The following is a 14,430-nucleotide window of genomic DNA, read 5'->3' as shown; positions in this document are numbered from 1 at the left end:
ACCGAGACCCACCCAAAACAGGTCTGCGACCCACTTTTGGGTCGCGACCCACCAGTTGAGAATCACTGCTCTATGTAACATAACCTGATGGCGGTGACGAATTCCCTGCAGCCAGTTAAGTTGTTCTAAAAGTTAAAATGATATGCTTAACTTAAAAGCATGAATTGCAGGGTTTCAGTCACGTGATTATGATGCCGCGCGAGGGAGGGAAGAAGGCAGATGGAGGGCAGGAAGTAAACATGGAGAATACGTCTATAGAGGAAACCGTTGCAGAAAGTCAGTATTGTACGGATTTAGATCCAGTTTCAAGACATAGATACAAGGAGTTAATTAACAGATATGTTGGACGTGACCCGTACCTCATGAAGATGAGTGAGTTTTCAGTAGAACTGAAAGATTTACCGACAGTTGAGGCTGTTGACATCACCAACTATCTGGTCCTTCAGACATCGTACTACACCAGACAGCAAATGAAGGCCTATAAAAGTCTGGAGGCATACAACTTTTTTGTCAACGGATGGGTCCACAAACTCGGTGTCAAACGGCTCCACGATGATCATCGTTTGGTCTTCGCCAGAGTGAGTGTTTGTTCTTATATTTTTTTTTGTGCTAAGAGGCTAGCAGTAATGCAACACATCTTAACGACGACGTTAGTCTGACAGTCGTCTATGTTCCAAGGTAAACCACTCTCAGAGGTCAAGCGAAACACCTCTGAAGACCTGGATTATTGCAAAGCAGCCTGGAGAAGTCATTGCAGCTCATTGCAATTGCATGGCAGGGTAAGTAATTTATGTTGGCTGGGATGTTTACAACGAGATCACACACACACACACACACACACACACACACACACACCGTACTGCTAGCATACTGTGTACTTCAGAACCAGCGGAGAGAGAGCTTTAAGGAATAAACATGTTGATTAATGTAAAGTGCTACTCCATCCATTTTAGTATAAGTGTGCTATATTGCACTTCATCAAAATGTGCTGATATATATGGAACCACTTTGCCATTTGTGCAGATTGCATTTGAGGTTTAAAAAATGTCATATTGTATTCTGTTCACAGACTATCAGAATCGTGTTCTCATGTAGGGGCAGTTCTTTTTTCCATTGAAGTTGGGGTAAAGATGCGAGATTCAGCTTCCTGCACAACAGAGCAGTGCAAGTGGCTGATGCCATCACATGTAAAAAAGGTAAGGTTACACGTTCACAGCAAACCTAATGTGGGACAGAGAATGTTATTTTGGGACACTGTTTAACAGTAGGCTAAATTATGATGTTAATAAATTAAAAGGTTAGTTCACCCAAAAATGAAAATTCTGTCATCACTCACTCTCATGTTGCTGCAAACCCACATACATTTCTTTGTTCTGATGAACACAAAGGAAGACATTTTGAGAAATGTTCGTAACCAAACCGTTTGTGGACCCCATTTACTTGCATAGTATTCCTTTATCCTGCTATGGAAGTAAATGGGGTCCACGAACGGTTTAATTACAAACATTTCTCTAAACATCTTCCTTAGTGTTCATCAGAACAAAGAAATTTATGTGGGTTTGTGGCCACATGAGAGTGAGTAAATGATGACAGAATTTTCATTTTTGGGTGAACAATCCTTTTTTGATGTTTATATTGTGCCCCTTTGGTTATGTCTTTGCTCTGGTTAATTCATCAGGACACAACATACAGTAGACAAGTAGATTGCTTGCCTTCGTCTACATTTCCTCCTCTATGAGGGGATTTTCATTATATTTCATCTTACCTAATGTTGGTGATTATTAAAGTATTTCTATTCTATATTCTGCCTAAATCTGTGTAGCTTGTGGTGACATTGTGGTCAGTCACAATTTCCCTGTTGGGCAAAGAGGAGTTAAGACAACAAAGACCCACATAAATACAGTTTGGCATCTCAATCCTGTGATCTCAATCGGATAAACGGCAGATTTAAACTGCATATAGATGTGTTATGGACCACAGAATGTGGAGTTAATGATCTTCTTTGTGTTAACTTATTTTCAGATTCCTGCTGCTCCAGTAGCTCTGATTGACTTCTCCTCAGCAAAAGCAAAAAAAATAAAGCTTGACCGTTCCATTGATGGCAGGACAACTGACAACAAGGTTGGGAAATCACTTCCATGCCCAAGAGTGAAGAGAGGGTCAGAAACATATGCTAGGTTTTTTGAGACATTAAGCAAAAACTGTCCAAGGAGTGCAGCACTGATGGCTAGGGAGCCTTACCACAAAGAATTCATCCCCAAATCTTGCATGCTTCCTAAAACTGTTCTTGAATACAGAACACCAGAGACTCTGCAGCTACCCCCCAAAGAGCTTGGAGAGCTATGCCAGGATTTCCAGCTAGAAGAGCTCACCCTGTCTCATGTTCAGGCTGTAGAGAGGGCAACTCGAAGTCAGAGTGCAAGCAGGGTTTGGTTTAGGCAAAGAGCAGGACGTGTAACGGCCTCAAAGCTGAAACAAGTTCTTAAGACCAACCCCCAGCAGCCATCCAAGAGCTTGATCAAGGGCATATGCTACCCAGAAGCATATAGGTTCATCACAGCCGCTACAAGGTATTTAGGGTTGGAATTAGGGAAAGGCAAAGGTAAGATTTGGGGTATGAGGCATGAACAAATGTTTACTGTTTTCATAGTTGATTCATGGTATGGACAGCCCTGAAAGATAAACATTAGTTATAGGGTTATAAGACTAGGGTTATGCAGGATTAGAACTAAGTATAGGGGTTAGGTTAATAGCATTTAAATCACTGAACTTGCTGTTCATGTGCAATACAAAGTAATAATTTTCTGTTTCATGTGTTGCATGTGTACTGTGTACAGTTATGGATGCAAACATGAAGCACAAGCCAGAGGAGCATATGAGAAGCTGATGGTTCGGGAGCATGCACGCTTCTCCTGTATGGACAGTGGTCTCTGGCTGAACCCCAAGTGGCCATACATGGGGTCCTCCCCTGATGGGATTGTCGCTTGTGACTGTCACGGAACTGGCATCTGCGAGATTAAGGTAACATTACAGTCTCTGTTGTAGTAAATTCCCTATATCTCTAGTACGAGTCAAGTCTCAAGTCCTAAACTGAGCAAAAACGCAGAAATTATCTTTGTTAAAGGAAAACGAAGTATGGTGGCACAAAATAAAACGTGCCAATTTTCTAAGCGGATAAAAAAAATAACTATATCATGTTGCGGAAGAGCTTAGTTTGCAGCACTTCGACCTCAGCGCTCAGTAAAATCATCAATCCTGACTTCAGAAGTTTGAGTGGGGGAGGGTGGGTTTTTAGGAGCGATGATGTTACTGCGCGCTGAGGTCGAAGTGCTGCAAACTAAGTGTTCTTCTGCCATACCATATAGTTCTCATTTTTTATCCACTTAAAAAAATCATCACGTTTTATTTTGTGCCACCATACTTACTCGTGTAACTACTCATGTAACAGTCTTTAAATAAGGAAAACATAGAAATGTTTAGTGGCTTCTAAATTCATCCCTGTTTGGATCCTAAGGAATGAATGGGGCTAGGCTTAATGCTAACTAGGGATGGGACGATAACCGGTTTTATTGATAACCGTGATAAAATGTGCTGAAGGTTAGTAATATCGTTTAAAAATGAATTATCATTAAAACCGTGTTTGATTATAGCGGTTTTAATAACTCACTATTAAATCATGTCCAGCCAGCAACAGTCTGACGCAAGCGCAGCGCACAATGTTTTTTTTGTTTTTTTTCGAGAAGGAATGGCGAAAGTCAGTGACTTTTCTATGCTTTTCTATGCTTCTACACTTTTCATTGTAAGGAAGGAAATGCCACAGAATTTAATCTTTCTTTAAATTAAGTGCATAGAGTTGCTTGTTTTATTAGTTGTTTGTTGATTATTAAATATAAAACTTGCTGAAATGTTTTCAGTGTGAGCATCCACTATTTTTGAACACTTTCATCTCGTTTCAACAAAACCGTGATAATATTGATAATCGTGATAATTTTAGTCACTATAATCATGATATTAAATTTTCATACCGTCCCATCCCTAATGCTAACACATTCACAACGCACTGGGCAAAGATGAAGTGCACACATTGAAAAAAGACAGGTATGTATTAATTTATCTAAATTGAGATAAGAACATAGTAAAATATTGAAAAACGATGGTGTTTTGCTTTAATCTATTGTTCATATGTCCTTCTCACTGTGATTTTAGTGCCCACACTCTCACCAAGATAAGGCCAATCTGCGCATTTGTGCAGGGGAAAAGAGTTTCTGCCTCATCAATGATGGATTTAAACTGGACCGAAGTCATGACTACTACTACCAAGTTCAGGCACAGCTTCACATTGTAGGTGCTGAGTACTGTGACTTTGTTGTGTGGAACTGTAATGACATTTTTGTGGAAAGGATTTTGCCTGATTTTGAACTTTGGGATGATGTGATTCCTAAAGTTGAGTGCTTTTTTAGAAACTGTTTACTTCCAGAAATACTGGGACAGCAAGTTACAAACTTACATGTGTAAAATATGATAAAACGTTATGTACTTAGTTCCAGGCACTCTTGAAAGTGGGCTGTGTGATACATTGCCGTTATATAAATACTGTTGTATGAGACATGAAATTTTGAATATTGTTATGATTAAATGCTATTGAGAATACAGAATAATACATGGCGGTTTATTTACAAGATTAGATTTTTCAACAATTGTTATAATAACTATAAGAACATGGTGTGCAATAATAAATTGGAATCCATTTCATTACATATAATACATATCGCCAGTACAATTGGATTATTGGATAAAAATATTACATTTGAAACATTAACAAAATGATGTCCCTCCCTCTTCTCCTTCCCTTCCTCCCTCTTCTCCTTCCCTTCCTCCTTACTCTAATGGGACAACAGACTCACAAAGATTAGACAAGACACAGCAAATAACCCCAATCTTGTCAATCATTGCTAGTTCCTCACCTGGTTTTGTTGCCATGTGCTCTATGGGCATAGCCCTGCTTTGCAGAATCTGATATTTTCTTCTGACTAAACCGATAACTCTCTCAACATGAATACGCAAATTCGCTATTTTTCTAGTTTCTGCCACCTCATACGCTGACAGTTGTTTTCTCCCCTTGGTAAATGCAGGTATCTGTAGTGAAGCACAGTAAAATCCCACACTATCACCAATATTGAACCCACGGTCTGCTAGAACAATATCTCCAGGTAACAGGTTTTTTAGGAGGCCACTCTCTATTGTGATCTGTTTATCGCTGACTCTCCCTCCCCAGGCACAAGATATGTAAGTGACATAGCCTTGGGGTGCAACACCAAGCAGAAGTTTTACAGTATGGTGATGCTTGTAATTTGACCACGTTTGAGCTTGGGCTAGTAAATTAGAGGGCTTCTCAATAAAAACTTCAAAACTATCACAGCAACTTTACATCCAAATGCCTGTCTGAATGCCATTGGCATTGTAGCTTGAAGTACATGCCGCTCTGGCCACTCAATTTGAAATTCTAACCTGTCATGAAGTATGTCAATTACTTTATGCCAAACTCTAGAAGCAGTGGGCAGAGAGATCTTGAACCTAAAAGCTAAATCTTTCAACGGGAGATTTAGTCTCAGCTTCATCAAAACTAAGATGAACTGTTCAAATTTAGACAGCACAGACATAGGACCACATGTGATGTAGGGTTCACACAGCTCAAAAATCTGCATTAAAACCAAGAAGTTGGGAAGCCCTGTGTAGAACTTTGTCTTGTCTTCATTTTTTTCAAAGGACTCCTGGTTGAACTGTGAGTCCAGTGCTTTGGTCCGAAGCAAACATGCAAGTTCTCTGGTCCAATTACACAGGGTGATTTTCTGACAATCACATTTGTAACATTTAATAATAATGCTAGTTACACATCTTAGCACAATAATTTACCTTGATCATTTAATGTCCCATTCCCACTGATGTCCTTTGACTGTGAGATGTCAGCTGACTGCTTCTGTTCGGAGCTCTCGGCTGTCTGCGTTAGATCCGGGCTCTCAGCTGTCTGTTGGAGATTCAACATAGCCTCTGCACATTCCGACCGTCTTTGTTTGTCTTCCTTGAGCTTCATCCTCTGCTCTCGTTGCAGAGATGCTTCTGATTTGGGCTTAGTTTTTTGGTAACCGAGGTTGACTGTCGGAGCCCAGTCTACGCCCAGTCTACCGACTCAACGTCAACCAAAGCGCTAGGGCAGCCTAAACAGTCACAATGAAGTCCATATTAGACTACCGGTAACATAATAATTATTACGAAGTAAATTTGCATTTAACGACAACCTATAGATATATAAACACAGCCACAAAAAAGTTAGCTAGCTAACATACCTCCGACAAAGTGGTCGCTGCAGACACGGGCATTAGCAGACTCTGCTCCTCCCGACCGCAGACGTACGTTTAAAATCCACTTTTTACGTCGTTGTTCTGTGAGCTTTTTACATTTCTCACCTTTATGAAGGACAATCTTTGGAACTCTGAAAAAACCCTTTCCTTTTTCATGGTTAGAACGATTGGAGCAGCCGTAAACTGCACAAAACATGGGCATTTTTACAGACGGCAAATCCTCGCTAATTCACTTCCTGCCCTCCATCTGAATTTCGCGCGTTCGCGAAGCAGCAATGTGACGTCACGTGAAACCAACCTATTGAGCACAAGAGTGAATAGTTTGTATGACACAAACCTGTCCACAACTGTCGATCGGCTTCCCCACCCCTCTGAGTGAGGAAGACGCCACAGTCTGATTAAACACCTGTGCTCAATTGCGTGATTGGCTAAGCACAGTCAATTGACTGGAATTACGTGAAGTCGCAGGGCACTACTCCACACAGGCAATTTAAAGGGACGGGGACAGCAAAACCAATATACAAACATTTAATATATATTTTGACAGATTTTAACCTGGGTTACATAAACACTTTTATTTTCATAATAAACTTGTTTGTTAGATTATAGACAGTCACAGTGGTCTATGCTAAATATTAACAGGTTTTATTCAAGCTGTTTAGAATGATTGAAGTAGGCTAATTTTTTTAATGTAACCCCCCCCCCCCCCCCCAAAAAAAAATAAATAAATAAATAAAAACATTGAAAAACAATAACTGTTGAACTTTATATACATTTTGTATAATTTCATAGTTTACGTATTAAAATTGTAAAAACAAAAATAAATTTAGCCACTCACATAGAAATCTCTTAGACCTTATCCTTTTCTGAGAGATTTAGGGATTGATCGGTCAGTATTCATCTGACCGATGACGTTTGAGCAAACTCAGTTAGTGTATGTGGATGTTATTAGACACGTCCTGTTTCTCATTTCTCGCCATAATTTCAACGCCTCGCCACGAGCAAACCGTTCGAGATATCAAAAATCCCCTGGCAATTTTTCATCCCCAATGTCTTGAGATCATATTGACCGAGTTTGGTAGCAATTGGCTAAAATACCTATGACAAGTATTTCAAATTCTAGAGCATGCGCTTTTTACATAACTCTAAATAGCTGACTTCCTGTTGGGCAGAGCCTGTGACATTATTAATACATGCAAGTATATGTGAGCTATACATCAACATTTCTGACTGTGTTCCAGGGGGCTCCTAAAGACCACATAGACTAAGCTGTAATGCAAGCAGAACTTTCACAAATGGTTAGAGGTCAATAAAATCATTACAAAACACTTATAAATCATTTAAGGATTTGATAACACTGTAAAATAATGTCTAATTTGTTAACATTAGTAAATGCATTGGTATCACTTTATAATAACTGCATTCATTAGTAAATAGTCAGTTCATGCTTTATAAAGTCTTGTCCCAACATTAATAGTCATTAGTAAGCAGCTTATAAATACAGCTATAAAAAATTTGTTCTTGGTTTATAAGCACATATATTGCAAAGGAGAGTAAAGAGTCAGTTATCTTCCTAAGAAAAATAAAAATAAACAAACACAACACAGATTGATACAGAACTCAGAAATATTTATTTCAATATGCAATAAAGGGAAACCGTACACTTGAATTATATATATAAAGAACCTGAGCAACAAGTGTGTGTGTGTTGGTATTTGGGAAGCACAGTTTTTGATTGCACTGCAGAGTAACTCGCAAGGTGGATTCTAGTTGTATGCGTTCCATAAGGTATGGCTTTGTGTGTATATGCGAACAAGGATAGGCCACAAGAAGTTTGAGATCATGTTTATTGGAGCTCAAGTAATAAAGAAATACATTTGTTATGCATCTACATCCGTCTGCATGGACTCTGTACCTGTTTTAAACTTGCTTACTCCTATTATCAATGGCATTGGAAAGCCAGTACACACACACACACACACACACACATATATATATATATATATATATATAACATTTTTTATCAAGTGTACAGCTGTACAGTTTCATTTTTTTCCATCTTGAAAAAAATATTTCTGTGCTCTGTATCCCTCTGTGTTGTGTTTAACTTGTTTGGTAGATGAATGTTCCTTTAAATCACCTTTGTGAATGTTTTAAATGTATTAATAGTCATCACTTTAGATGAGTTAACAAAAATAGATAGCTGGAAACTATTAAATGTTTTATAAAAACCTGACTTTATCATGAATTACAGCAGAAATATATGTTAATAAAGCAGTTATTAACACACTGACCAACTATTATCATGTCTAAATGATAAGATTTATATATTTACACTAAAATAGTTTATTAATCATTTAATTTCACTTTCTTAATGATCTCATGAACCACTGACAACTCCTTAATAACTGGTTTGAAAATAACGTAATTATACTTGCCTATTAAATGCCTGTTAAAGGAGTGCTATTATTATTTTTCACTTTTTCAACTTTAGTTATACTGTAATGTTGCTGTTTCAGCATAAAAAATTCTGCAAAGTTACTAAGCTGAAAGTCCAATTCAAAAGGAGATATTTTATTTAACAAAAAACACTTTTTAAAAACTATAATGAACAAATTGTTTGGACTACAACAAATATTGTCCGGGATTTGTGATATCACAAATGTTTTAAATATATGTTTTAAATGTATTAATGTTTTTGGGTGTCGCTGTTGGACAGTGTTTTCTCTACTTCCTGTTGGCCTTCTGTAGCAAATTGTAGCTCCGTGTAGCTGTTTTTATTTTATTTTTTTCTCTAGAATCTTTATCTTACTATCACTCTCTGTTTTTTAAAGTGGTAAAATATAACTTAATTCACACCATATTTCTGATATTATCGATCAATCTTATCAGATTAACTTTGATCGTTCACTTTTATTTTATATCCGTGAGTGCAGTACACCTGCAAAGCGTTAGCACTCGTTAGCTTGTCATTAGCGTTTTCATTCGAACCTATCGCTGTATTCTTTTTCCTCTCGCTCCAGTTTTTCACAAGTTCATCAAACAACCGCAGTAAGAATTTTCATCAAGCACGGTGAGTAATGGCTTCTCCTATCATTGTTTCTTGCACCTCTTGCCACATGTATAGTTTATCTATCTCTGTCGCTGATGAGGGATTCACATGTGATAAATGCAGGGAAATAGTTAGGCTGACAGAGAAGATTTCAGAATTAGAGACACGCATCCAAACTTTAATTGAGGACAGTAAAAATGTTAGGGCTCTAGATACGGCTTTGGATGCGTCTAGCTCAGGGATTCCTGTACATTGTTCGGTTCCGGAAACAGAGCCCCAGCAGCAGGGCAACTGGGTGACGGTGAGGCAGCGTAGTCGTGGGTCAAAACACCGCTCTTCTGTTCCGATCATAACATTAAACAGGTTCTCCCCACTCAGTGATGCACCCACTGAGAAACCTGACAAAAGTGCTCTAGTTATTGGTGATTCTATTGTACGGAACGTGAATATAGAGACACCAGCCCACATAGTCAAATGTTTACCGGGAGCCAGAGCGCCTGACATCTTGGCAAATTTAAAAGTGCTGGCTAATGCTAAACGTAAATACAGTAAGATTGTTATTCATGCCGGCGCTAATGATGTTCGACTTCGCCAGTCGGAGATCACTAAAAATAACATTAAAGGGGTGTGTGAACTTGCAAGCACGATGTCAGACACTGTAATATGCTCTGGTCCCCTCCCTGCTTACCGTGGTGATGAGATGCATAGCAGATTGTCATCACTCAATGGCTGGATGTCTAAGTGGTGCCCACAGAATAACATAGGTTTCATAGACAATTGGACGAGCTTTTGGGGCAGACCTGACCTGTTTAAAAGAGATGGTCTTCATCCCTCCTGGGGTGGCGCCACTCTTCTCTCTAGAAATATGGCAAATAGTCTTAGTGTTTATACTTGACTAACTGGGGCCCAGGTCAGGAAGCAGACAGACTGGCTAAACCGACTGTCTGCTAGCTGCCTCCCGTCACAGAGGTCAGTTAATTCTCAGCACATAGAGACTCTTTCACCTAGATATCACACTATAGAGACTGTGTCTGTTCCCCGAACTAGATAATACAAAAAACGTCCAAACCAAGTTAAGATTAACAATTTAATTGAGGTTCAACAAATAAAAAATAGAAGCAATATGGATAAACAAATGATAAAGCTTGGCTTATTGAATATCAGATCCCTTTCTACGAAAACACTTTTTGTAAATAATATGATCACTGATCATAATATAGATGTACTCTGTTTGACAGAAACCTGGCTAAAACCTGATGATTACATTATTTTAAATGAGTCCACCCCCCAAGATTACTGTTATAAACATGAGCCACGTCTAAAAGGCAAAGGTGGAGGTGTTGCTTCAATTTATAACAACGTTTTCAGGATTTCTCAGAGGGCAGGCTACAAGTATAACTCGTTTGAAGTAATGGTACTTCATATAACATTATCCAAAGAAACAAATGTTAATGATAAATCCCCTGTTATGTTTGTACTGGCTACTGTATACAGGCCACCAGGGCACCATACAGACTTTATTAAAGAGTTTGGTGATTTTACATCCGAGTTAGTACTGGCTGCAGATAAAGTTTTAATAGTTGGTGATTTTAATATACATGTTGATAATGAAAACGATGCATTGGGATCAGCATTTATAGACATTCTGAACTCTATTGGTGTTAGACAACACGTTTCAGGACCTACTCATTGTCGAAATCATACTCTAGATTTAATACTGTCACATGGAATTGATGTTGATGGTGTTGAAATTATTCAGCCAAGTGATGATATCTCAGATCATTATTTAGTTCTTTGCAAACTTCATATAGCCAAAATTGTAAATTCTACTTCTTGTTACAAGTATGGAAGAACCATCACTTCTAACACAAAAGACTGCTTTTTAAGTTATCTTCATGATGTATCCAAAATCCTTAGCATATCCAAAACCTCAGAACAACTTGATGATGTAACAGAAACTATGGACTCTCTCTTTTCTAGCACTTTAAATAAAGTTGCTCCTTTACGCTTAAGGAAGGTTAAGGAAAACAGTTTGACACCATGGTATAATGAGCATACTCGCACCCTAAAGAGAGCAGCCAGAAAAATGGAGCGCAGCTGGAGGAAAACAAAACTAGAGGTATTTCGTATTGCTTGGCGGGAAAGTAACATATCCTACAGAAAAGCATTAAAAACTGCTAGATCCGATTACTTTTCTTCTCTTTTAGAAGAAAACAAACATAACCCCAGGTATTTATTCAATACAGTGGCTAAATTAACGAAAAATAAAGCCTCAACAAGTGTTGACATTTCCCAACACCACAGCAGTAATGACTTTATGAACTACTTTACTTCTAAAATCGATACTATTAGAGATAAAATTGCAACCATTCAGCCGTCAGCTACAGTATCACATCAGACAGTGCACTATAGACCCCCTGAGGAACAGTTCCACTCATTCTCTACTATAGGAGAGGAAGAATTGTATAAACTTGTTAAATCATCTAAACCAACAACATGTATGTTAGACCCTATACCATCTAAGCTCCTGAAAGAGGTGCTTCCAGAAGTCATAGATCCTCTTCTGACTATTATTAATTCCTCATTGTCATTAGGACATGTCCCCAAAACCTTCAAACTGGCTGTTATTAAGCCTCTCATCAAAAAACCACAACTTGACCCCAAAGAACTAGTTAATTATAGACCAATCTCGAATCTCCCTTTTCTGTCCAAGATACTAGAAAAGGTGGTATCCACACAATTATATTCCTTCTTAGAGAAAAATGGTATATGTGAGGATTTCCAGTCAGGATTTAGACCGTATCATAGTACTGAGACTGCTCTTCTTAGAGTTACAAATGATCTGCTCTTATCATCTGATCGTGGGTGTATCTCTCTATTAGTTTTATTGGATCTTAGTGCTGCATTTGACACAATTGACCACAACATTCTTTTGCATAGACTTGAATACTTTGTTGGCATCAGTGGAAGTGCATTAGCATGGTTTAAATCGTACTTATATGACCGCCATCAGTTCGTAGCAGTGAATGAAGATGTATCCTATCGATCACAAGTGCAGTATGGAGTACCTCAAGGCTCAGTACTAGGGCCGCTACTCTTCACGCTTTATATGTTACCCTTGGGAGATATCATCAGGAAACATGGTGTTAGCTTTCACTGTTATGCTGATGATACTCAGCTCTATATTTCTTCGCAGCCCGGTGAAACACACCAATTTGAAAAACTAATGGATTGCATAGTCGATATAAAAAACTGGATGACGAGTAATTTCTTACTGCTAAATTCTGAAAAAACAGAGGTGTTAATTATAGGACCTAAAAACTCTGCTTGTAATAACCTAGAACACTGTCTAAGACTTGATGGTTGCTCTGTCAATTCTTCGTCATCAGTTAGGAACCTAGGTGTGCTACTTGATCGCAATCTTTCCTTAGAAAGCCACGTTTCTAGCATTTGTAAAACTGCATTTTTCCATCTCAAAAATATATCTAAATTACGGCCTATGCTCTCAATGTCAAATGCAGAAATGTTAATCCATGCATTTATGACCTCAAGGTTAGATTATTGTAATGCTTTATTGGGTGGTTGTTCTGCACGCTTAGTAAACAAACTACAGCTAGTCCAAAATGCAGCAGCAAGAGTTCTTACTAGAACCAGGAAGTATGACCATATTAGCCCGGTCCTGTCAACACTGCACTGGCTCCCTATCAAGCATCGCATAGATTTAAAAATATTGCTTATTACTTATAAAGCCCTGAATGGCTTAGCACCTCAGTATTTGAATGAGCTCCTTTTACATTATAATCCTCTACGTCCGCTACGTTCTCAAAACTCAGGCAATTTGATAATACCTAGAATATCAAAATCAACTGCAGGCGGCAGATCCTTTTCCTATTTGGCGCCCAAACTCTGGAATAACCTACCTAACATTGTTCGGGAGGCAGACACACTCTTGCAGTTTAAATCTAGATTAAAGACCCATCTCTTTAACCTGGCATACACATAACATACTAATATGCTTTTATTATCCAAATCCGTTAAAGGATTTTTAGGCTGCATTAATTAGGTAAACCGGAACCGGAAACACTTCCCATAACAACCTATGTACTTGATACATCATTAGAAGAATGGCATCTACGCTAATATTTGTCTGTTTCTCTCTTGTTCCGAGGTCACCGTGGCCACCAGATCCAGTCTGTGTCCAGATCAGAGGGTCACTGCAGTCACCCGGATCCAGTACGTATCCAGACCAGATGCTGGATCAGCACCTAGAAAGGACCTCTACATCCCTGAAAGACAGCGGAGACCAGGACAACTAGAGCCCCAGATACAGATCCCCTGTAAAGACCTTGTCTCAGAGGAGCACCAGGACAAGACCACAGGAAACAGATGATTCTTCTGCACAATCTGACTTTGCTGCAGCCTGGAATTGAACTACTGGTTTCGTCTGGTCAGAGGAGAACTGGCCCCCCAACTGAGCCTGGTTTCTCCCAAGGTTTTTTTCTCCATTCTGTCACCGATGGAGTTTCGGTTCCTTGCCGCTGTCGCCTCTGGCTTGCTTAGTTGGGGACACTTCATCTACAGCGATATCGTTGACTTCATTGCAAATAAATGCACAGACACTATTTAACTGAACAGAGATGACATAACTGAATCCAATGATGAACTGCCTTTAACTATCATTTTTGCATTATTGACACTGTTTTCCTTATGAATGTTGTTCAGTTGCTCTGACGCAATGTATTTTGTTTAAAGCGCTATATAAATAAAGGTGACATTGACATTGACAAATATGGACGAATGGGATGAAACTTGGTTGAGCTGCACTAGAGAAGGCAACGATTGTGCTATATATGTAGTTGACCATGAAGGCTGGAAAAGAAAAACAAAACTCCTTATATTCAGGTGTGCAGAATTATTAGGCATTTTTTCCTTTACTGATAAAATGAGCCAAAAAATAGATTTAACTCAGACTAAAAAATGTGTTACTAAAGTTAAATATATTTTATATATATATATATA

At 38.6% G+C, this 14,430-nt stretch overlaps 1 protein-coding gene across 2 annotated transcripts; it reads left to right on the top strand.

The window, feature by feature from the left end:
• The first annotated feature begins 212 nt into the window (after positions 1-212).
• On the top strand, positions 213-4,658 carry LOC132154260 (uncharacterized). 2 transcript variants are annotated; one of them, XM_059562826.1, is made up of 6 exons: positions 213-578; positions 679-779; positions 1,070-1,196; positions 2,023-2,121; positions 2,838-3,021; positions 4,207-4,658. In XM_059562826.1, the coding sequence occupies exons 1-5, from the start codon at positions 240-242 to the stop codon at positions 2,853-2,855; spliced, it is 684 nt and encodes a 227-aa protein (XP_059418809.1). In that variant the 5' UTR covers positions 213-239; the 3' UTR covers positions 2,856-3,021; positions 4,207-4,658. The 2 variants fall into 2 exon arrangements, with proteins under 2 accessions (XP_059418809.1, XP_059418808.1); XM_059562825.1 differs by lacking the exons at positions 213-578; positions 679-779; positions 1,070-1,196; positions 2,023-2,121 and adding an exon at positions 2,128-2,570.
• Positions 4,659-14,430: the final 9,772 nt, after the last annotated feature.

The sequence above is a fragment of the Carassius carassius genome, chromosome 12 (genome assembly GCF_963082965.1).
Source record: "Carassius carassius chromosome 12, fCarCar2.1, whole genome shotgun sequence".
Taxonomy (NCBI): Eukaryota; Metazoa; Chordata; class Actinopteri; order Cypriniformes; family Cyprinidae; genus Carassius; species Carassius carassius.
The sequence above is the reverse complement of the archived record's forward strand: the minus strand, read 5'-3'. Positions and strand labels throughout refer to the sequence as shown.

Excerpts from the sequence above, each read along its gene's own strand:
- LOC132154260 (XM_059562825.1), top strand. The coding sequence starts at position 2,224 with ATGGCTAGGGAGCCTTACCACAAAGAATTCATCCCCAAATCTTGCATG. Across the intron at positions 2,571-2,837 it reads TTCATCACAGCCGCTACAAG|TTATGGATGCAAACATGAAG; the intron begins GTATTTAGGGTT and ends TACTGTGTACAG. Across the intron at positions 3,022-4,206 it reads CTGGCATCTGCGAGATTAAG|TGCCCACACTCTCACCAAGA; the intron begins GTAACATTACAG and ends CTGTGATTTTAG.